Source organism: Aethina tumida, chromosome 3 (assembly GCF_024364675.1).
Source record: "Aethina tumida isolate Nest 87 chromosome 3, icAetTumi1.1, whole genome shotgun sequence".
Lineage (NCBI taxonomy): Eukaryota > Metazoa > Arthropoda > Insecta > Coleoptera > Nitidulidae > Aethina > Aethina tumida.
In genome coordinates this window covers 28384916-28411543 of record NC_065437.1, presented here as the reverse complement: position 1 = coordinate 28411543, position 26628 = coordinate 28384916, and the positions used below count along the sequence as shown (strand labels likewise).

General features: G+C 29.0%; 1 protein-coding gene across 3 annotated transcripts in view; it reads left to right on the top strand.

Annotated features, from left to right (window-relative positions):
• The window catches only part of LOC109596638 (monocarboxylate transporter 12), a 108828-nt gene that overhangs the window by 35230 nt on the left and 46970 nt on the right, over window positions 1-26628 (top strand). The window contains exons 2-3 of one of the 3 annotated variants that reach the window (XM_049964362.1): window positions 14303-14626; window positions 14914-15088. The exons of 1 other annotated variant lie outside the window; for it this stretch is intronic. In XM_049964362.1, the coding sequence (XP_049820319.1) occupies window positions 14537-14626; window positions 14914-15088 (265 nt within the window). In that variant the 5' untranslated portion in view covers window positions 14303-14536. Of the gene's footprint in view, window positions 1-14298; window positions 14627-14913; window positions 15089-26628 lie in introns of all 3 variants that reach the window. One more of the 3 variants, XM_020012212.2, reaches the window with a different exon arrangement.

Here is a 26628-nt window from a genome sequence, read left to right as displayed (position 1 = left end):
TAGAATGTTAGGAAGCTATCGGCCTCAATATTCCTTGTAGGCTGTGCGTTTGACGTGATAAGATTAAAAAGCCGATAATCGCCATCTGTATAATCTGTCTTTTTCTTTGACGATAAAATTTTCCACCACTCGCCGACATTCAATTACGTCGGCAGTAAGTTCAAAAACAAACCTAAAGAAAATTGTCTAATTACTCTCTCCAAATATTAAAATGGACGCTTTAGGGCTGAAATAATATTTGTCAATTTTCAAGTTCAATACGAACGAAAGTGAATTCAGGAGTTGGGAACGATAACGAGTTATAAATTGTTGGTTTTATTCGGGTAAACTTATTAAACTCTCGGAACAAAAATTAAATTCCTTAACGATTATACATTAGTTACTAATGGATGTTGTGTGCAATCGTAAACATTAAATTTAATCATTCATTTGCGTATGTTTAAAGCAGTTCTAATAGGTGTCAAATACAGATATCACATACAAAACTAGATTTCATAAATGTCGGCTGTAAATATTAGACAGACATTAATAATTACTAAATGAAATGATTAAACACGACATAATGGTTTCACTAAACACACACCACATAAATCATCTGTAAGCGTCAAAAGAAAGTACGTTTCTGTTCAGTAATCAGTATTATGAATTAATCATTGCATCGTCGAATGTTAAATGTATCAAATTCCAGGTATAGAATAAATTTAATTACGAACAATTTTATCGCCACGATCTTGATCACTTTCTAGTCTTTTATGCAAGGAGTTTTCAAACGTCAAATAAGCAATTAAAGAGGTCACAAAAGAAATCAATAACAATAATTTCTGTTTGTTTCAAGCGGTCGTTCAAACCAATACATTAAAAAAATAACAATTTTTCTCGAGACTTTACTTATATCCTCTATAAATTTCTTTAAAATAACGTTTATTCAGTAAAATAATCACCGATGTAATCTTTTTTTTTTCTAACATTCTACAAGTAAATTTATTCAATGTTGATGTGCCCTTCAGAATTAAACCGTTTATTATATAAAAAATTAGGCAATGAGAAATATAAATAATAGTCAAATAAAATATCTGAACTTTATGGTGAATGAGGTAGAACTTCAATATATAATTAACATCATACAGTAATCAAAATTAAACTGTTCCACCAAGCTAAAACAGCTTTGACTCATTTGTCTACAAACAATAAAAGGCTCATTTACACTGCGTCTAATTTTTAACACAAAAATGGTCTACACAGGGTGACTCAGAAGTAGATGCATTAATTTTAGGGGGTGATTTTACATGTTGTTTAGAATTTTTTGAATTCCATATTGCCTTATCCAAAAATTATTAATTTGGAAATATTTGTTCTTTTTGTGATTTTGGTGAACAATCATGTGCAAGAATGTTTTACAAAATTTCTCGAAAATAGTTGTTGTTGTTAGTTGTTATTATACGCATTGAAATATGCCATGCTATAATTGTTTTCTCCAAAAAAAATTATAGAACTTTTCATGTGCCCCTTCATATAGAGATCTAACGGTGGTAAATCAGGGCTTCTTGGTGGCCGTAATATTGGCCCAATGTACCAATCCAACGACTTGAAAACCTCTGATCTAGAAACCGTCGTACAATGATTTTCCAAAGGAACAGGATCCAAGTTCTGACATTATGTTCATTCACAATTCATTCACACATTTACACCAAATTTTCTTTGGAAATTTTTTTGTCGTATGTTATGTGAATTGTCATGTGCTTTTATCAAATTTAGACTTGTTAATCTACAAAATTCCAAACAAGAAGCCTGATCATCAATGTCTATGCCTTTTTTGTCACTTATAAATTTAATTTCAATAAATTAATGCTAAAACCCGTATATATATATATATATATATATATATATATATATATATATATATATATATGTATATATATATATTATGCATCAATCATAGAAGTTTATTAAACAATTTATAAAAAAAATCATGATCAACTTAAGAAGTCTTCTAAAGTTGTAAAATATCATTTTATTTAAAAGTATTATATTGAAGTTCTGTAACGTTTTTATATTAACTACAAAAAAAAAATGTTTAAATATATTTATTTTCAAGAAATTTTTAAAAACATAATTATTGACGAAAATCACAATAAAAATCAAATATCTCCAAAACAAATAATTTTTAGATAAGGCAATATGAGATTCAAAAGACTCTAAATAAGAAGTAGAATCACTCCCTAAAATTAATGCATCTATTTCTGATTCACTCTGTATACAATGAATTTTGACCACTTTCATTTACACTTTAATTTATATCATTTTATGTTTTGTCAGATCAATCCACCAATAAATTTTTGCTTTTGTTTTCCTTGAATAGTATCAGAGCACCACGTTTAAAACACAAATTTATTCCTGTAGGGTTGTAAACGACAATGATTGAACGCATTTTGTACCCTACTTTTAAATCTGTAATCGTGGATGGCAATATTTCATTTGCCCCGTCCAATTATTTTATACTTAATATTATGTGACCGTACGACAGTTAAATATCGAGTGGTATAAAAATGGCAAACGGTCAAAATCAATGTGTAATTATAAATCCCTCAACATTTTAAGAGCTTGCGTCGTTAATATTTTATTGCAGCTTTGGAAAAATTAATATGCCATACAAGTCATAAAAGAATATTGCAGCAGTTAAAAATACCAAATCTTTTATTTGTTACTTAATAACTTTTATCATTATTGATTTAAAGGCGATAAGCTTATTGTACTCGTAAACATTTTATTGATTCGTAAACAACTCGTCGAATCATTTCGGCTCTTATACAGGTTGTCCGGAAAACAAGGCAAAAACAGTTGGTTTTACACATTTTTTGTGTGTTTCTATAAAGCAAAATCATTGTAGAATGTTAAAATAAACAAATGAAAAATTTAAACAGATGTTCAGGCTGTTTACATGCAAACATAAACAGTAATTTTGCCGTGAAGTACGCCGGCCTCCAACACACAACATTAATCAATTCGATTAGGTAAATAAATCGAAAATTATTACCTTTATTACAATAAACATTCGTGTGCCGATGGTGGATTAATTAAATTGATGCTCAAACTCAATTCATTAGCGCACACAATTCGGTCTATTTACCCAAGTTCCGTGTTCATTTCTGTATTTCTGTAATCGTTTAACAGTCCGGTTACGCTGCACCTTCGGCGGTTAAAGAAACATAGATATACGAGCTTTATTTGTTTAACTAATATGTTCCACATCTGTTTCAACACATACAAATGAACGTGTTCGGACAATTTTTGCAGGCGGATCGCGAACGAGAAAAGTTTTCTTATCCGCTGCATTTAAAGCTTTATTTGAGATAAATAACCTATTTAAGTACAAATACCACTTTAATTATCGGTTCGGATTCTTGTGCAAAGTACAACTTCTTCAGCTTTATCTAAACTCAACCGTTGCAAGAATTTGATTGCTCCGTTTTTACCGGCGATTAACGAAGATACACACCGCATATGGAAGAAACCATGACAATAATAATTTACAGAGGCTATCTATAAATAGAATCGTGCTCCCAAAGATTTATTGAACCTATGCTCAAACGTAGCTGCATTGAAAAAATATGTTTATCATTACATATTATTAAAGATTAAATAGGATTCCGCGATGTATATCAGCAACTAAGTACATAACGTAATAGTTACCGTATATGGTAAAACGTTGGTAGTATGTTGTAGATTTGTAGGGCCTTTACGGTAGAAAAACGCAAGAACAATTTAATTTATTGCCATTTTTATTGTCATGTCTTTAGTAAGGTTATCCATATGGACATAAACATATCCACATTTAAACTTATTGAATTCTTAGATCGCGTAATTTATGTGTCAGAAATTGATTTAACATCTTCGGACTTGAAGCACGTCCTAGATGACCGGATAATGCTGCATGAATAGTTTGTAGACTACATTTACTTACTAAACATATGTGACGTCTCAATCTATTTCCGATGTTCTTGACAAGTTCAGTATTAAATGGCACTATCAACTACATGCAAAACGTTGGAGGCTTTCGTCAAAACATTGAAAATATGCCAAGTTGTTTAATCGAATACATGACTAATATAATCGAAAGTGAAGCATCGAGAAATTGTATTATTGGAATAAAATGGAACTATAAATAATGTTTCGATGGATTTTGTTAAATCCAGACAAGTTGTTGATTAATGGCGAGGGAGACATGCGGATGAAACGCTTTGATATTAATAAAATATATTAAACATCAAAGAAATAAATGATGTATTTTATTAAGCGAGAATGTGAATTACGGAGACTATTTGCAGTAATTAACAACTTCGTCGCTAATATGTTTTTAATGAATTTCACGTCAGATTCTACGAGTAATTTATCATCAATACCCGACACGTTCCATCTCGAACATCCCCCGATTTTTTCAAAAAGATCTTTACAACGTCAAATAAATGAATCATGTAAAATGTAAATATTTTGCAGTCGCGCTTTTATTCATGAAATCTTGTTTGTTCTATTTCGGAATAATGAAGTCCATAAAAATGTCACATAAATAACTTTTAATTAAAAGACGTATATAAACTTTACGACTTGTTTTAATGAAGTATCGAACAGACGTCTATTATGACCATTCGAAAATGTTTTCCTTCGTCCAATCGATATTTCCTTGACAATGAAAAAATTTGCATCGTTAAAGCATCGTCAGAAATATTTATGTGCCCGTTAACGGACGCGGACCAACAATTTTTAGCTTGGTGAAAGGTTGTTTACACAAATTAAAACCAAGAAACTTGTAATTAAAACAAACTTTGCAAATCCCTCAGCCTTTCAACGCCCACCCTTCAGACCTTTATTCTGGTTATATTTACCAGTCATTAATTTCTCATTAATGCGTATCCTTTGACAGATTCTCGTTGCCTAGAAATATGTCAGGGAACGCATTAAGATTAGCTACATCACCATCATTTTGAGATGCCACATACAAATGGTTGAGCAGCATTGTCATTGTAGGAACGTTGAAAATTACGGATGTACAGTACTGGTCATTATTATACGAGCCCTAACAACTATATATTGAGACAGATATATATGTTGGATATTTTAAGTGTTTCACGTTTTATTTTTTCCTAAGTGTTTTTCAAAAAATTATTCCTATTTAATTAGTTAGTTTTCAATAAGTATTATCAATCAAAATCACAATACACAAAATATTTATTCCGTTATCATTTATTAAGAAAAATATGTTTCATTTTGTGTGACAACTAAATATTGGGACAGTGTCAAGAAACTGTAATAAAAAAGTAAAATACACAAAATTTACTAATGGACTACGAAGTAATGTGAAAAGAAATGTCACTGCTATATGATTAGATCAATCGCTGCGTTAATTGAACAAAATGATATAGCAGCAAGTTTCAAAATTCGTGAGTTAGTGGCAGGTGAACTTAATATTCCTAAATTAACACTCTGGTGTATAATTAGGCATAATGGTCAAACTGGAAATATTCTGAAAAAAAAAATAAAAAACACTTTGTATCTCCATAGGAAAAAGAAAATTCACTGTTATCGTCAAAACAAAGACAAAACAGACTTACATGAGCAAAAAATGTTAAAATAATAATAATATACTATTGTTGTTTTATACGTAATATAAAAACTACTATAACAAACTAACTTATTCTATAAAATGTTACATATATTTTGAGCTTGGCATGTATTTAATTTTGAAAGAGTTTTTTTAATGATTAATTCTGAGTTATTTAATTTAACATAACACTGTGTATAATATCATTTTTGTTTTATAATTTTGGCCCATCACTGTGGCATAGGTTCAACCATTTTCCAAATACACAGTCTATATTCCTTCAAATTTAAATTGCTATATATTACATTTAAATTTTTTATGTCGAATTTAGTTATAAACATGATCCCCTATGTTTTCTATAGGAGTGACATCGGGAAATTGGAATAGGCAAGACAAAATATCAATGCTTTTACCAAATTGTCATTATTTTGGATTTTTGTTTGGGATCATTTTATATGAAAACACATTTATTAAGCATTATTTCTTCAATATATGGAAGCAATTTGTTGTTTAATATATTCTTGTACATAAATCAGTCTAAAAGGACCTATATCAGAAGAATTGAAGCATCCCCATACCATAATTGAACCGCCACCATGTTTCACTATGGATGTTTTTGTGTAGGTTTGTCCCTATAGGATGTTTTACGTAATCAGAACCATCATTTTTTTATAAATTAAAGTTTTACCCGTCTCTAAAGACTAATCTCCGTATTGTTCTGTGAACCAGTGGATGTGATCCTAAGTCAAAATTGCAAATTTACATTTTTAGTAAAAACCAAGGCATTTTTTGCAGATCTGGAGTCAATCTGACCATCCCCTCTAACCACATTCTCACTCTTCTTGAACAAATTTAAGTACGTTCGTTCCATTTCTTCAGACTGGCTTTAATTTCAGTTGACCATAAGGTTGGATAGTTTTTTAACATTCGAAATATCCAGTTAAATTTAAATTCATAGAGAACAATGAAAGACCATACAGGAAAAATTTGCTGTAATTTCATCCATAGAAAATTATAAAAGCACACAATTTTTAAATATAATATTTTTAATATATTTTAATAAGCTGCTATAATTATGTTCACAAGTGTGTTTTGTATTCCGTATTTCTGAACATTTCAAATTCATCCAAAAAACTGAAATGTTAAAGCCGAATTATGATCATATTTTGACAAACTCTTCAGACTTTGTTGTCGACAATAAAAACCTTTCTCATAAAGTTAATTAAAGCTATGGTGTTTAATTTAGATTTGATGTTCATGCCGAAGCTCTAAATGAATACAGAGTAGTTAAATCGCAAATGCACTTTGCGCGTTGCCCATTAAATGTTTTTTTTATAAATTAATTACACTGATTTATTGAACAATTAAAAAAATATTTTTGCACGCATACCTAGTTATTATCTCATTTTTTCAAATCCATTCACATGAACACATAAAAGCCACATGTCCGGTTATGAGTGTAAATTCCCCCGTTTCCTGTAATTAAACAGTGATTTGTAAGATCTGTAAATATGGGTGACATTTAGTATAAGTTACTGGTAATGTTTTAATGTCGAGAAACGTTTATTCATGTTCAAAGAACACATACAAACACTTTGAATGTAAATAATGACAAGCAGATCTATGTGAACTTCACATGCACATGTCTTCTTTTACGATTTTACTTTTATATTTTATTCTAAACGTTGTTTTTTTGTTACCAATACTTCAAGGAGAGAAATATAAATTGTTAAAGGCCCCTTATAACCACAATTATAAAGGTAAATGATGGTTATGTGCGTTCGGATTTAGATTTAATCGAATTGTGCAACAACAAACGCCTATTATGGTTGTAAATGAAATTTTTCAATGAAATAGTTTCTGTAATCGAACTATTAATATCTATCAGTGTTGTACCATTCAGAGCAGTGAAAATAACTGAAAATAAACCGGTCGATTATTTACTCTTGCGGTCATTTGTGGAATTCCAGAAATGGATCATGATTGCAAACTTAATATGCCTAATTAAATCTTGCCACCCGTCGATATATTAGATATAAATCCTTAGTTATGAACACGTTCATTTCGAAAGTAAAGTAATTTTATTATCGAATAAATTTGCGTATGATAACTGCATCATGGAAAACGTCCTGCTAGATACGCCCGATATCCGTTTTCTCAATTCTTGCAAATGAATACGAATTTTTAATTAACATATCTTTTATTTTTTCACTTTTATTTAATATGAGCAAATTCTGTGAGATTTTTGAATTTGAAGAGGTATTAATTTTTTTAAACTTATGAAATAAAATTTCGTTAGAAACGTAAATTTCAGAACCATTTTTAACTTCGAAGATAACAATTAAATAAAATAAAGTTAAAATTTCTTCAGCTCTTTTTTATTCTACTGAAACTATATTAATACCTCTGCACTATTTAATGAATTAAATTTCCATAAGGACAATCGTTCACTCATAACTGTAGTTTAAGTACAATCTTAATTTGAAAAACTAAAATCTAATGTTAATGAGGTAAGAAGGTATCAATTTTAAATAAAATAAAACTAACATTTTTAATTTAAATTAATTTATTTTTAATATTTAATTGTTTTTTTTTAATTTTAAATTTAAATCAATTTATATTAAATTGGTTATTTAATTTTAAATAAAATAAAACCATTGTTTTTAATATAAATAAATTTATATTTAAATTTAATTTAAATCAATTTAAATTTAATATTTAATTGTTTTTTTAATTTTAATCTATATAAAATCATTATTGTTAATTCAATTTCATTGAAATTCATTCAATTTATATTTATTATTTAATTGATTATTCAATTTTTAATCAAATAAAACAAATATTTTTAATTTAAATCAATTTGTATTCTATATTAAAATTGGTTATCTAATATTTTTTTTTTTTTTGAATTTTAAATTAAATAAGACAAATATTTTTAACTTAAACCAATTTATTAATTGGTTAATTTTAATTAAAATAAATTTTAACGAAATGAATTTATACTTAATATTGAAATGTTTTTTAAATTTTAAATTAAATAAAACAATTGTTTTTCAAGTCAATTTATAATTAATATTTAATTGTTTTTAATTTAAAAACAATTGTTTTAATTTAAATCAATTTATAATTAATATTTAAAACCATTATTTTTAATTTAAATATATTTATATTTAATAATTAATTATTTTTTTTTTTTAATTTTAATCTATATAAATAATTATTTTTAATTTAAATCCATTTATATTTATTATTTAATTGGTTATTTAATTTTTAATCAAATAAAACAACTATTTTTAATTTAAATCAGTTTGTATTCAATATTTTAAATTGATTATCTTATATTATTTTTTTAATTTTAAATTACATAAAACAAACATTTTTAACTTAAACCAATTTATACTTATCTTGAAATTGATTAATTTTAAATAAAATAAATTTTTAATGTAAATCAACTTATACTTAATATTGAAATGTTTTTTAAATTTTAAATTAAATAAAACAATTGTTTTTCAAGTCAATTTATAATTAATATTTAATTGTTTTTTTTTTTAATTTTAAATCAAATAAAACTATTATTTTTGATTTAAATAAATTTATATTTAATATTTAATTGTTTTTTTTTAATTTCAATCTATATAAAATCATTATTTTTAATATAAATCAATTTATATTTATTATTTAATTGGTTATATAATTTTTAAACAAATAAAACAAATATTTTTAATTTAAATCAATTTATACTTAAAAGTTAATTGTTTTTTTTTAATTTTAAAACAAATAAAACAAATATATTTAATTTAAATCAATTAGTATGCAATATTAAATTGGTTATTTAATATTATTTTCTAAATTTTAGACCAAATAAAACAATTACTTTTTATCTAAAGCAATTTATATTTATTATTTAATTGTTTTTTAATTTTAAATCAAATAAAACAAACATTTTTAACTTAAATCAAATAAATGGAGAAATATCTGGACTATATATAAATCAGAGAAAATTTTTATTTACCCCTTTCAACATCATTTAAGGCTGTAATGTGGTCTTATAAATATAAATCCTAACTAAGTATAACTATTCTGTTGACTAAAGAAACTCACCTTTGGTTAAGTTTTTCAAGGATTTAGAGTAGTATAATTTTTTGGTATATGGTTTTGGAATATGTAAAATCCTAACCCCAGCCCACCTTACAGTAATCAAAGTCTTATTAGATTAAGTTTTACTCATGTCATTATCAATCAATCAATAAAAATCTCATTTGCGTTACGTGCAAGGGGGAATTGGCAATTTTTAAATGTCTATTTTTTTATCCCTACTTCATTTATGTAGAATTTAATTTTCATGAAATTCATTACTAATTCCCAAACACGTTGCACGAGACATTGCTTAATTGTTTCGTTAGTGCATGTTTCAGGACAACCTTGACATTGTTCATCTTTATATTATTCAGTAAATAATAAATAAAAAATATATATTAATTTTACTATTAAGTAATATAAAACAAGTTGAGAAAATTTAATTTAAAAAGTATGAAAAATAGTACAATAACATATTTAATAAATAGTAAAATAGTCAGGTTTTGAATACCCCATATGTTTGTTACTTTGTGATATATACATTTTATATTGACTACTAAGTATCAATAAATCACAATTGAGATCACAAATAAATTATTGTTTGCCATTACATATGACGCTCGCAAGTCAGTAAATCAGGTAAACTGGTAAACAAATTACCGAATAACATCCATTACATATTCAGAAAATTCATAAATCGAAACTTCTAAAACTCCTTCAGATTATTCGTAACTTATTTGAAGTGCCGTAATAAAATAATAAAAGCAGTCATATTTTCATTGAAAATTACAGTAAATATAAACTTTTCGATTTGCAGAAGATGAAACAAACAGTTTACAACATGTAAATTTGATCTTGCAGACGGTATCGAATTCGAAAGTTGCATTTCCAATGGACGCGCTCTCAGCGAAAGGTTTTATTGAAAACAAATATATAAATAGCGTATTTTATTCTGCTAAATCTACTTGCAATGTGTGGATTTCGTATTTTCTCTAAATTGAATTCTTAGAGGAAAACGTATGTGATGATATCAGTTGAAATGTTTGACTTAATTTAACGAGAGATCTGCTGTTAGATATAGAATACGTTCGTAAAACACGATTTTAGAACCAGATAATTTGTTCGTATGTGTTATTTTAACTGTTTAACATAAATTTAAGCGGAACTTAATTATAATTACGGTTTAGTTGAATGTGAGTATGCGATACTGTATTTACTGAAGTCGTAAAAAATAATGTTAAGACTGTACAATTTAGTTGATGAAAAAATTTATATGCGGTTTTAATCTAAATTTATGTGCTGCGCATAACCGATAATCCTATTACATTAAATGCGTACAGATATAAGTAAATGTTAAACATACACATTGCGATTTATGAAATTATTACTTATAAGTATTTTAATGGCATAAAGTCCGCCATAAATTTAAATTATCTACTTGTTTTACCAACCGAAATAACGCATTAAGGTGCAGCAGGCTTCCTGAATGTTCATTTTATGTAATAATTTAATTCTATGTTTATCACAAGCTCATAATTAATAATTTTGAATAGACTTTCAAATTATGTTATTGCTGAAAATTTTACTTGCCCGTGAAATGCGAAATGTTTCAGTTTTTAGGGATCGCATTATGGAGGCAATAAATTTCGCTAATTTTAAATTGTATTCGATTTATGCCATAATGCGGCCGATGTTATCGTATTTTTTATGACACCGTGTTTTAAGTTCGGCTATCGGTCGAAATATCTGTAGAATCTCTTTTAAAAAGGAATTTACGACAGATAATTTCGGCTAATTTGGAGTCTCGGTATCAAATCATTAAAATAAATCTGGAAATATGTTGTAGTGACTGACAGATAACACTTTAAATGCCTTCATAAAACAAAATAATATTGGGTACCGGAAGAAGTAATTTACGTTTTTATCGTTTAACTTTAAAATAACATAACTTCCTTTGAAATGGTTTTTAATCAACAAAATATTCAACTTTATGTTCAATAATTTTTTGTATCAACATTCCACAAGCCAATTCATGCCACCAGAAAAACATTCTGGGTTTTAAAAACTCAGTTTTGATTTCTTCTTCAAAATTAAACTGTTTATTAAGTAAGAAATTTGCACAATTGCAAAAATAAATAATAGCCATACAGAGAAATACTTGGAGCTTCCTTTAAGTGTCTAATGCGACATATATTTTTGAGTTGTCTTTTCTGGTGACAAAAGATGGTCGAAGAAAAAGTTTTTCATAAACATGGATCAGTAAATAGTTTCATTAATTGTTTGGGTCTTGGTAGCTAGTCAGTGTGTAAATTTCTAGCCCTAATTTACCACACCAGGTTTAACTCATTGTTCAGAAGAAAGAAATGCATATTCCATTGACTAAAGAAGATCGAAAAACAAATTTTTCATAAACATGGTCATTTTGGGATCAATAAACTGTTGCACTGATTGTTTGGCTTCTTTGTAGGTAGTCAATATATAAATATTCAGCCTCAATTTATCATACCAACTTCAACTCATTGTTCAGAAGAAACGAATGTCTTTTCTATTGACTAAAGGAGGTCGAAGAAGTTTTTCATAATCCTGGTCGTCTTAAGATCAGTAAATAGTTGAATTAATTGTTTGGCCTCTGTGTAGGTAGCGAATATGTGAATATTATATGTAAGCATACTAGATTCAATTCATAGTTCAGAATAAATAGAATGCCTTTTCTATTGACTAAAGAAGGTTGAGGAAGAAATTATTCATAAACTTGGTCATTTTAGAAACAGTAAACAGTTGCATTGATTATTTGACCTCTTTGTAAGTAGTTAATATGTAAACTTCCAGTCCCAATTTACCATACCAACTTCAACTCATCGTTCAGAAGAAGGAAATGTTTTTTCTATTAATTAGAGAAGGTATAAGAAAAAGTTTTTCATAAATTTTGTCATTTTATGGTCTGTTAACAATTGCATTGATTGTTAACCTTTGTAGGTAGTCAGTATGTAACTCCACTTTACCATACCAACTTCAACTCATCGTTCAGATGAAACAGAATGCGTTTTCTATTGATTAAAAAAATCGAAGAAGAAGTTTTTCATAAACAATGTAATTTAGTTTACTATACCAGCTTAATTTCTTCAGCCAAAATTGTAGTAAATGATCAATAAAAGATTCATTTACGTTGCATGCAAAGAGAGAATTGACAATTATATAATATCAAATTTTGTTGTTCCCATTTAATTTATGTTTAATATATTAGTTCAACTTATTAATGAAATTGATTGCATGAAGTCTCTTTCTAATGGTTCATTCATAGCATGACTGGTCTATTGAACGGCGATTTGTACGAGATATTACTTAATTACAGGTTTCAGGACTACCTTGAAGTTGTTCATCTTCAACACATTCATTGCCATTTTTAAATCAATGAAAGCAAGATTTCGTTACTTACAGCATCTTCTCTGAATACGTAGTGAATGTTGCTCTAAACTGATTTTTGAAGTGATAAAGCAAATTTGCTGGACCATTTCCTAAAAAAAATAAAACAGTTAGAAATAGCATTAAAAAGTATAATAATAGTTCATGAACAAAAACATCAATTACTTCATCCGGTACCTAATAACATTTCAAGACCACTTTACTGCAATAATGCCAAACGTTTTTAAATTTATTTGGACAACAACTGTGATGGTAATAGTAGATAACTAAATCAATCAGTAAACAACAATTATGAATGCAATTTTACCATAACAGTTTATACATAAAAGTATTTCATTGGTGTGAGTATAATCTGTGTCCATAAATAGACTGTGAAAATTTTAATTATCTGTTAATCAAAAATCATTTATGAACCGAATGACTTGCAATCGGATACTAAAAGGGTACACCTTGTGTTGGGATTACTTCTTTTATGTGGTATTCCGCATGCACGTCATGTCAATAAATTATGCTCAGCCACGTTATTTATTCATTATTTCAGCTTCTTGTGATCACAATTAATTATACGGAGATATCATCATTAATTATTAGCCGGGTACCTTGCCAAATTAATTCAGAATCTATTACAGGCGAGAAATTTAAAAAAGAAAAAAGGATACATTGTTAGTACTCAAGAATATACAGTTAAAATTAAAACATTACCATATTTGTCATCCGTGAAGGTACGGAGATTGTAAAATTTCGGTGGTTTAATAATCTGCCAGAGCAGTTAAGAAAGTTTAAAACCGTAAAAGCTGTAAATTATAGAAGCCTTATTAACCATTAATTTTATTATTTATTTAACACTTAAATGCAAACGAAGTTGAGCTGCTGTAAAAACGCCATAAAGGTACTGGTTGCAAGCTTGTATCAGAATGCAGGCAATATAAAATGCCTCAAATTACAGGTGGTCAACAAACTTCGTTTGAACGGTACAGTTTTATCGGCCTCTTTTATTTATTTCACGGAGTTGGGTCAATTTATACCACATTAAGTAAATTCACAGTTTAATGTGGTTGACGAAAGTTATTAAATTTTATTTCTCCACTCCGTACACGCGAAAATGTTCCGACTTCGACCAGTTCCTAAAAGAAATTACGAAAAATACATCAGAAAAACGTGATGCCGTCGTAAATATTTGAAGGAGACGATCTAAATTTTAGCCAGACCGAAAATAAAACGCATCAATCCTGCTGACCCGCGAACTGCACAATTAAACACAGGATTAAATGGATGGAAGGAAACGACGCTAGGGTAGCGCCCGGCAAACGGACGATCTTCCAAAAAAGTGCGATGTGATGAGAGTGTCGTTTCCTCGAGGAGAATTGGAGTGGCGAAGCGGTCGCGAGATGCGGACGCACACGTCAGATCCTTGATGGGCTGGGAGACGCCTAGGGCACCATGTCTTCGCTATCGCGTGCCCAAAGCTGGCCGCTTCTGTCCGGTGCGGCTCCCGTCGAGGATGCCAGGCAGAATGCCGCCAAAACGCAGGTAAGTCGACGTGTTTTTTTGCCGCTCGCATCTCGGTGACGTTGTGTGGAGATGCCCCCATTAAAATTGTTTTGCGGAAGTTTATCTTTACCACCCGACACATGGTGGAATACATTCGACGTAATCCGAACAGCGCCATTTAACCAACTGGCAAAACAAGTCAAGCCAACACAGAGATAAGGCAAAACAGTCACCGGTGGCCCGAACGTAGTAACAATTCTCCACACAATTGAAACCGGGCGATAATTTTGGCGTCATAAAATCACCGTGAACTGTGTCGTCCGCAGATCCAAGCCAGGCGACTGCTGTGCAGACATTATTATCCGGAGGGCGGTTGGGGGTGGGTGGTTGCCGTTTGTGCAGTATTGGTGCACATCATCAACCACGGATTTCAAATGTCTTGCTCCCAGCTCGTAGCTCCTGCCGCCTTCAAGTTCCACGTGCATCCGGTTTATCCAGCAGGTGAGCAGTGTCTTTATCCCACTACATTTACCCAAGATGATCAGTTCTCTTATCTCAAAGCCTTGTAGTTTATGTTATAGATGATGATAGGTGAAATATTAATTAAATTGGTTGGAAGATGGAGGATGTACACTTTCAATGTGGTGATAAAAATAATGTGACATGTAGTTTGTATTAAAAAGTGTTACAAATTAATTTGTACACGTATTTAGAAAAACCGACAAAAAGTCTAGCGAATTTCTAATTAAATTTCCTTGCAGTGACATAAAATTAAAACAACGGTATTCAACTTTAACTCTAATTACAATTTCCTATTACAAAACAAAAAGCGATGTTAATGTTTACAATTACGGACGTGCATGGTTCTGGCCGTACACGGCATATAATACAAAGCAGCTGTCGTGTGTCCATTCCAATTCGCACTACATAAGTAATGTTGGGGTAGGTAGTTATTCCAATTGTATCTTCAAAATAAGCGTTTGTCTCCGGCGTAATAAACTGGATGGTCTGCAAACGACGTCCTGGCCAGCAGTTGTTATTTATGTGTTTCATGTTATGTGCTCAACTGGTACATGAACAACACATTCCTGTGGTGATTGCAGTGGATATAATCTTTACTGTGGTGGATGAAAGTTAAAAATGTAGATGTCTAGCGCCCATGTGTTAAAGGCCGTGCTGAATTTACATAAAACAGGAATCGATTTGCATAGAAAATCGTAAAATCACATACACCACACTTTTTGACTAAGCCGTTATCGGATATTTATATTCCGGTTTTTATACTGAAATTACAACATATGGTTCAGTGTCCAATTTTAAGTAAGATTTTTTTATGTATGGTTCACACATGAAATTATTACACCTCTATTTATAAATAACCAATAATACATACACTCAGAATGAGTGTTCTTTATGACCCAGTTGAATAATGAGGACATTACTCAATGGAATATATACAGCACGTCAAAATTAACGGATAATTTTATAAATTGTCTGCAGTTTTATTATGAAAAGAAGTTACATATTATTTTTCCTTGTAAATATAGATTATTTATTATCTTACATAAAGATGTTGATTTTATTAAAAAATAATTCATTTCTAAAAAGCTACTAAAGTAACTAAAATTTTGAGTGATTTCATTTCAAATTTGGACCAATCTTGAAAAAATGTAACAAATTATTTTGAGAATTTGGTCCCATATATGCTCAATGGGATTAACGTCTGAACTGGTCAAACCATTATTGCAATTTCTTGAAAATACTGATGACCTCCTTTGGCTAAGTGCAGTTTGACATTATCTTGGGTCAACATAAGATTATTCTTTTTCTACTCTTTCCACTACATTCACATTTATACCACCCCAATTCACCATAATTTCCATAATTCACTGTATCAACAATATTACACTCTGGGTATCTTTCTGTTACCCTTCTGTATATCTTATTTTATATATGATCCAAGAAAAAGACTTAGAAATCACCAATCTTCGTTAATCCATACGATATGTTGCTTCCGGTACTCCCTGAAGACCAAGAGATCGGTGGGTGCCCTTCTTGGTCTGATATCATCTTTTCCTAATTTCTTTACTTATTCTAAATTTATGGCGTTTCACAAATTCAATTTACCTCAATAATCGTATACGTGAAAAAGATATTAATCATAGTTTGTCTTTCACCTTAACCTGCTCTTCTTGTATTGTTATCTGTTTTAGTAAATCATTTCAATATTCTAGAGATTGTTGACTGGTTCAGATTGAATAGCTAAGACAGCTGAGCTTGTATCTAGCCTTATTCATAAAGAATAGTGGCAGTAGTATAATCAGGTTCAGATAAAGCACAATTTTTCATTTATTGTCAATTTGTTTCATACAAAAAGAACAAATAAAGCTTGAAACACATGTAAGATTGTAAGAACACGTGAGTAAATCACTCTGAACTAAGAATGAAACAACATCCATAATTTTACAAATTTTCAAAATTAAATAAAATTATATGTATAATAATGTCGTCCTTTGTCAAATTATTCGTTAATTTTGACGAAGTTTATATGGTCATTTATCTTTATTATAATAATCAATTTAATTATAAAGCAGAGTGATAGTTTTTTTTCAATTGTTAATATGTTTTTAAGCTCGCAAATGTCAGATACATTAGATCAATTTAATAATAGTCTCATTATCTGATGCAGATCATGAATGACGTTAATAACTGGCAGGTTGCAAATAAAATTAGTTTTCATCATTCATCCATTTTTATAACTTTTTAAAAAAATTATTTTACAAATTGACATTTTCAATTATTTCGATTTTAATATAACAATGTTTGTCTATTTTAGTTTCACTACAATTAGGTTTATTGATTATTAAATTATACAAATACAATAAAATTTAACAATTAACAATGCTCTCCAAATAAAAAATAAGTTGGGGAAGAAAGATGAATAATAAAAGATTTATTAAATCAGAACTGCGGATGACACAACATTCGTCTGATAAATTATCTACAAGTTATACATGGCGGGAGATCCGGCAAAATTTTGCTGTCTTAGACAACGCTATTCTTATCCGAAATATGTTTATTTCGTTTATTCCACCAGCGGATGTTTCGCAGTAAATAACCCGATTTAATATGAATTTTACGTCTGAAACAATTATTCTGGTTCCGTGTGTCTTTAACCCAATATTTGTTTTTATTAAAAATTTAATGAGTTTGGACAGCACATTCCGCATATTTAATTAAAGCACATTTATTCAGAGCACTCCGGATTAAAATAGGTCAAGTCCCCCGTTTTGTCCACAGGCCGTTTATTATAGGATATTGCCAAGTTGAGGTTTAGGCCAATAATATAGGATAGATGGGTTTCTGCACGTAATGTATCACTGTTTGTTTCTTTCATTTTTTCTCTATCTTTAACAATAAGTCACACCAGATCTGATTGGTATTTGGTTTTTGTTTCTTTCTTTCATGTCAGTATTTTAATTAAAACCAGTATGCTAAGTGTCAAATAACTGTAAAGATGCACTGACTAAATTTTATTAAACAAAAAAAATCTTTAGGATAAGTTTATGTAAAAATTGAGTAGAGTGGGACCATTACAGAGATTGTAGCATTTAATTTAAGATACATGTAGCTATCGTGTTTACAGTATAAAGTGGTCTCGAGGGTAACATCATCCGACTTCATTCCTGCCAAATATTTTAAAATATATTATCAATAGTCTGTTTGCCGGGTTCATTTGAATATCTCGAGATGCAGATAAGTGGATGGGGCAGACCAGAGGACAGAAATATCGTATGAATTAAGTCCTGATATATTCATCGACATGATTAATCTATAAACATTGTGACCCTACCTGACACTTGTTTAATTAAATGCAGAAAACTGACACTCTAAGCGACAACTAATCTAAAATATTTAAATGAGCGATACTGAAAAACATTTATTAAATTGGTTTGGTTAAATAACTCAAAAGAAATTGTTTACCAAGTCTGATGTATTGATTACACGTTAATTGAGTCCCTCAATTACACTGGTAAGAATATAAATGCCGCTATTTATCAACTAGCGTCAACAATATTTTATGTTAGAATTGAAATTCAAACTTTTTCAGACATCCAGAAACATAAATAATCAATGACATTATTTCCATATACATCCTGCAAAAAAGTATGGTAATATATCTGGATCCAAAGCCGACTCCAGCAGTTTATGTAATATTTAATTCGAAAATCGATACCAAACAAAAAATCGTAATTTAATCTTAATAGTCCTTTGATAGTGATTTATTAGTCGGACTTCCTGACGCACAGTGTGTGAAAAAAGATATAATCAATAACCGATTTGAGCAGGACGTGAGTTGCTGCAAAGAGTGAGTGGTAAATATCAATGAAAACTTTCATAACACAAACGTTTCAATAAAATACAGAGGGTATTATCTCAACATTAAAAAATTGAACATGTATTAATTATTTATTTCATCTCAGTACCACTTATGAATAAATAATCATTACAACTAGTTATGTGAATATCTGATCATACGATAATTATGGTCGTACATGTGTAACTTTAATTATGAGTACAGGTGTTTCAGCACACAATAATTTAAAATATTTTTCCGTTCGCTAATCACTGATACAACACATGTGAGTACTTGTATCCTATTTAAATCACTAGGTATTTCTACATTGTTAGATGAATTTATGTCGTCGAAGAGAGCCATAATGGACAGTAATCGTTAAAGAAAATGTCTTTTTTAATATTAATTTCACATGAGGGGGCAATTCTAACTAAGTATTCGTTAAGAAGTTGAGTTTTTTTTGTCAAACCAATGTTACCTGACTAATTTGATGTTATTAGTTGAGAATGTCAACTTGTTAAAACACAAGACCACGTCTTACTTGTCAATCAAGTCAATTCTTTTAATAAATTCCACATACCACTGATGTTTCCTTTGCTTTTTTTAATTGATTCAACTTTAAGATACAATAGGTCCGAGATTAGAGTTACAATTTATATTTACGACATATTGACGTCGTATACACTTTAAACTAATTATGCAATAAATACCAACATGCATCAAATGTCAATTATTTTAATGGATCGGTTTTAATGCCCATTATATTGGAATATGGCTCCAGGAAAAATTCATGAATGCCTATTCCGCAACGTAAATTACCTAAGGTAATGGTTTTTGTTTCGGAATTGTTAAGGTACTATTAACTAGACGTTTTATTATAAAAAACCAACCAACTAATGATGAATTAACAAGGTTTCGATTTAATCATTAATTAATTTCTTTTCCATTCCTATTCTCATCAGTTCCCAACGGGAAAAGGCTAATTGTTAAGTAAAAAGGCAATATGAATGTTTTTAGGGGTTTTCTGATTTTAGAAAAGTTAATGGATCCAGTAAATTATTTCGCCAATTTAATTAATAAGGCAATTTGCGAAATTCGTACACATTAACTAAGCGAAAGAGATAAGGTTAATCCTAGAACACCATTATTCTCTGACAAGCGTAAGCTTTCTTAAAATCGAGCAATAAGTTCAACACCGAGTACATACAATCCATAAAACTAACGTTCGCTGAGAACAGATAAAGAATAAATTTTTCCATAAATGTCTCTTAGAGTTAGTTCAATTGAATGTACACGAGAATTTATTTAGCATGGAAACTTCTTTAGATTTTAAAGAAACTAAAAGTCTAGCAGTGATTGATCATTGTCGGTGTGAATATTTCCTTCATAAGGAGATGCAAATTGATGCGATGGCAATGTTCTTTCCTGTAATGAGAATCCACCTTTATTCATCAATTCCTGGTACATTAGCGTGGTCAGCGGCAAAACCTAATCAGGAAAACATGGTGGCTAGTCCCATATTAGAATTAGAAGTTGTCAGGTTAGTGTGGCGCTCCCTTAATATGTGCGTTTTTCAGCTGTATGAATGCCGCGTGCGTACGGTTTTGCATTTTCTGACTTTCATGGGTATTTTAAGAGTACAACCGTCTTCTCCCAATGGTCTGACATGTAGCAGTTAATTTAAAATTCTATTTATTGGCGGCCATTGTTACGCAGAAGCCTACTGACAAAGACCACCATAAATGGCACCTACAATGGTGTACGATCAATCTTCCTTCATAAAATTTGTAATTCAGATTTTGCTATTTCGATTTTTGGTCAAGTCGCTCGTGTCTTGACGTAAAATATTTGACTGCTAATTTTTGCGGCATAATTTGTTCGTATGCACATCGTAAATAAGGCGACCGCCCGAATCGACGTTTTTCTCTTGTTCACTGATTGTTTACAAAGTGTTGTTTGTATTGTACCATCTGATGCGTCGTTCTTCTTTCTTTTTTTTCTCGATATACTCATTATACAGTATAGAATGCGCTTAATTGACTACCAGCGAACGGCCAGAATGAAATGCATTTAAAAAAGGAGCAACCTTTCTTGTTCCAGGCTTGAGTCATTAAATATGATAATAGATTTTATATTTGTCGGTGGCTGGATGTTTTTCTATTTCAATGAATTGCCTGTAACATAAGATTAAATTTAATGGACTAGTAAATTCAAAGTAAAAACTATGAGAGTGCGAAGAATGGTAACATCGAATATATTTCAATATTTTTTTGTTTCAGAAAACGGCTATTACTTTATAAAAAGGTACAGGGTGTCTCAGATTAATTTTGACTGGTACGAATATTTCCGGATTAAATTAGAAAAATAGATTAGTGTGCAAGGTTCAAAATGCAGTCAATGTATCTTATTTAAAATACTTACAATTATTTATTTATTACCTAAATAATATAATAAATATTTAAAAAAATATATATTTATTAAATAATTTATACACAACTTAAAATAAAATTTAATATATTGTTGGATATCCTTTGTTTATTATAACACACCAGTTAAGGTGAGCCATAGATTTACCGAGATATGGACAATAATTGTTCCAATCGTAAATTCCAAAACCGTTCAATAAACACAATTCATCTAAATCTGATGGTTTTGAGTGTTTTCGTCAAGACGTAGTTCCATAAGTTTCCAATTGTATTTAGATACGAATTTTGGCCAATCAAGAACTTTAACATGCTTGGCTTGTAAACAATTTTAAAAAACTTTGGACGCATCTTCGAATCATTATAATGATCAAAAATCGATGTATTGGTAAATTATCGATGGCAAAGGGTTCTATTGTATCTCTCTATACATGAAGTGATCCATTTTACTAATAATTTTCTGTAATGATCCTATACCATGCCAAAAAGAAAGCCCTAAACCATAACATTTCCTCCACCGTTTTTTCAAAGTTTTTGTGGTGTATATCAAATTCAAACTTTTATTTGGAGGACGACGAACGTATTGTTTACCATGTGATCCTATTCGATTGAAAGAAAAGATTTCGTTTACTGATTCTACTAATTTGTCTGTTTTTTGTTTTTGAAGTTTTTTATTAAAGAGTTTTCCTATTATTTTATTCTATTTTCAAATAAATGTTTGGAGTTGTTTGTTAATAATATTGTAAACCAATTTTTAGCAATATTTAGACATGTTTTTCAAGTTACTTATTATGTTTCTTTTCTCTTGAATGCAATTTATAATTCTTTCCACTGAAATATCCCAATAAAATAATATATTTACTATTTTTTGGCCAACTAAATCAGACCTCCGTCACTATTAAAATACGTATATTTAATTATTCTGACCTGAGAAAATTTGAATTTACACCTTTTGTGAAATATCTTACAAAATTTAATATCTATACTATTTATTCTTACAACCACTGTTTTAAAAAAACAAACATAAGACGGGTTTCAAAAAAGGTGTAGTAACTTTTTTATCTTGACGAACGGTAAAAATTTTCTACAGGAACTTATTTACTTTGAATAATATACTTTACATTAAAATAATATCTTTAAAAATTCAAAATACTATATACAACTTTTTTGTGTTAAATGTAACCTACAACTAAATTGAATTTGCTTTTAGAATGTTTTTAGAAAAATAATTTATGATTATGTTCCTGATGAATATTTCTAATTAATTTTAATATAATTAATATTGTTATTTATGAAACAAAAAGGGAGTAACTAACAATGTTATTTATATTTATTAAAACCATATTTTATATTCACAAACTCATTCAAAAATTGTGACATGATTAATAATTTTGAACAAGTTATCAATGGTTAAGATATATTAATAATATTTTTAGTAAATAACACATTTGGCAGCTTTAATATAGTCACTTATGAAAAATATCATATTGTGTACATTTTATATACGACAATATTAATTATCATGAAATTTATCAAAAATATCATATCTAATGCTGAATATAATTTAATGTATCACAAATATATATATATATATATATATATATATATATATATATATATATATATATATATAATATATATTTGGAAAATTTGATTTACCTAAAGTATCTTCCATAAAAAATTTAGAAAAAAGTTTCGTTTTGTCAGTTTTCATATATATTTCAGAGAAGCTCATAAATATCAAAACGCAGTTTGCAGCAATGAAGATTTAAACAAATAGCTCTAGACATCGTTATAATTAAAATGGGCAATCAATTTGGACACCCTATTTTGTATACTTTGAAAAAGTAAAGGAAAATAAAATTTGTTTTCAGGTCAGTTGTAATGAACTTAAAATTTATGAAATCTTAAATATGTAAAACATAAAGTATTAGTAAATATTCCATTAACATTCAAATGTTACAGAGTGGTCCTCTCTTACTAGATTAAACTGACATATTTATATTATTCCTGCATTAGTTCTCGTTCGCAAAGTTTTATCAATAAATTTTTGAAATACAAATTTGTTTCATTTTCTAAAGTGGGGTTTACGTTTTAAATTTATAACCGTGTATAATGTATTTCACATTTTTCATTTAATATTTGGATTATTTCCAGAAACTATTTGTAACAAACTAGGAATTTTACACTATTCCGATCATCAAACTAATTCATCTCCAGTACAAGTAATAACATCGAAATTCAATCAAAACTTTATTACTTTTTCTTTACATTGTAAAATTGAGGAAGTTGCCTCCTGAAGTTACCCGTCACATAATACTTTTTGTCAACCTAAGCATAAACTTTTAAATTAGTTTGTCGTATATATTGTGGAGAATTTAATAAAGGTATACGTGTAGAATGCCAATAAGCATCAAGTTTACCCCCGAGGTAAAAAACGAATGTGCATTTATCTCGTTCGATTTAAATTCCACACTCAAGACACGAACCACCAACATTATACACTTATGCGCCGTCTCAATTTTAATTAATTCATCTAAATGGGTTAATAAGATCCAAACCACTGGCTCCACTCGATGCGAAAGCCTGGATAAGTTTCCCCTATATTTTTCATATTCCTCAAACTAGTCAGTCTCTCGAGCGGAAACTACAAGCTAGCTTTAAGGTTGCTTCCGAACAATTGAGCAATGACACTCGGAATGTTTCGTGTAACTTTTTTATTTATCTTCCTCCAAGCGTTTCCTTATTATAAAGATTCTATATTGGGGGTAACATTTACGTTTATAAATTAAATGTGAAAAACACAATAAATTATAATCTTATTAAACCAAATTAAAATGTACTGTAGTGGTCATTATATTAGAATCTTTTTAAAATATTAAATATTATATCTGTAACTATTTTACTTAATATGTACTGTTAAAATAATATTAATTTACTAATGTCGTTTTATTCTCTATTCAAAAAACTACTATTTTCTTATTCAGTAAATAGTTATATTTATTTTTCTGAATTGAGCAGGACATAATTATAACAATGTATATTATTTAACATGTACTAGGGAAGGTTAGCCAAAAAAATCCACTATTTTTTTTTAACTTCCGACACTAAAAAATTTGTTACACTTTTAAAAAGTGCTCTCCAAAGATGAGCTCTTAAATTTAATAGGAAGGACCTCCTAACTCTGTTTTCTATTTTTTCTTTAGTCCTATATTCTAACGCGTTTTAATTTTTTAATAATTATTATTATTCATTACCTATTGCAGAAAAAATAAAATTTTATATTTAAAAATCGTTAAATACATATTTTTTTAGCTTTAATTATAAAAATTTATCACATATTTTGCTCAAAACACCTCAAATGGTGCTTGTGTAACAAGTATGAACAACAGAACTACCAACAATTGAAACTAAATTCTCAAATTCCCCAAACAAAAAATATTCAATTTTGTGGAAAAAAAAAGTTGAGCTACGTTTTAAATTACATTACCCGTTGAAAAATGTTAAATCTTGACTCTAAATTGTGAATTTTGAAAAGAAAATATGGTTAAAAAATTGATTAGACACAAAAGTTAAAACATAACTAAGAAACTGTTGTTCTATTAAAATATACTCAATTTTTTGTGAATATTTTCACAAATTTATGACAAAATTTTAAAGTTTAAATTATAAAATTTAAATTTCTAAAATTTATAATTTGAAAATTTAAAATTTATATTTTTAAAATTTAAAATTTAATTTTTTTTAAATTTAAAATTAAAATTTTTTAAACATAAATTTCGGTCATAACCATAAATTTCTGTCATAAACATAAATTTTGGTTATAAATATAAATTTCGGTCAAAAACATAAATTTTGATCATGACCATAAATCATGGTCATAAACATAAATTTTGGTTATGACCATAAATTTGACCTCCGATATCTTCTGAAAAAATTGGAAGATACCTTTCTTGCAGAGCGTTCAAGCCAAAGAAACAAATGTCCACTAACCTTCTTCTTACAGTCCTTAAGCTGAATTTCAACAAGACCCATTTGCTCTAAGTTAACTTCAATTTGTGTTGACAATAAGAATGGTCTGTTTTTGGTCATTCGAATTAACCATTTATCGATTCTTTCAAGTTTTTAAACTTGCTTCTTGCCCTGTGTCTTTAATTTTTTATTAGTATAGGAAATTACTAATTTATTTAGCTGTGAACTCTTAATAATCTCTTCTTGTTTCTCTCAGACTCGGACAGTAATGCAAAATTATAATTTTTCTTACAAAACATGATATAGTTTAACTAGAACCTATCATTATAATAAGCAAGAGACCTGTGGTTAATAATCTACTGAATCAACCCGGATTATTGAAATGCTATAAAGTAAAAAGTTGCTTTAATTTTGTCAACGAAAAATAAAAAAAAAATGTACGCAATTCATTAAAGAATAAAATTAAATTTACCAGCTACATAGTGGACACAACGATAACAGAAAAACAATAAACATCACATATAATGAAATCCAATTCAAGTAATACAGTACATATTTTTAATATATTTTAATAAGTTTCTATAATTATGGCCACTACTGTATCAGTCATGCTTTTTAACTATTATATAACTCTTGCAGAGATGCACTTTGTTATCCACAGGTATTTTACTGCGAGAGTTGTGGTGTGAAAGTAACGCCAGATAACAGAAATATTACAACGGTAGTTCGACACAATAAACATGAATCAAAACAAATTAGGACAGCATTTAAATAGTGCAACGGTGAATTTGCACAGCAATAAGTTACCATAAATTTACTTCGCGAAAGGAGATAACAGGACACCGGCGAGATAACAATTGCACTCGTAATTTTGGTGTAGTTTAGTAAAGAACATCTTCGCCCTTATCTCCACTTCCACTTGTTTCAGCTCAATCCACCAGTCCCGATTAAGTCGGAAAACTTATGATTACGTGTTTACTTGCTCTCAAAAAATATATACGATTAAACTTTGCCCCACTTTTAGTTTTATGTAATTTAATACTTTGAGTGCTTCTCATTCAACTTGTTACTTTCAAATAAGCGCTTATCTACTCGGTAGGGGGATAAAACAAATTTATGCTGATTTATGGCGACACCTCATGAATGAATTTTTATGTTAAACTTTTTATAACCGCCACTCGCGGCATACCTTTTAATTACAAGACGCGGCATAAAATATTTTAATGGCCTGTGGACGTTTTACCATGTTTGCGCTGAAAACAAAAGTGACAAATTGCTGTACCTAAATC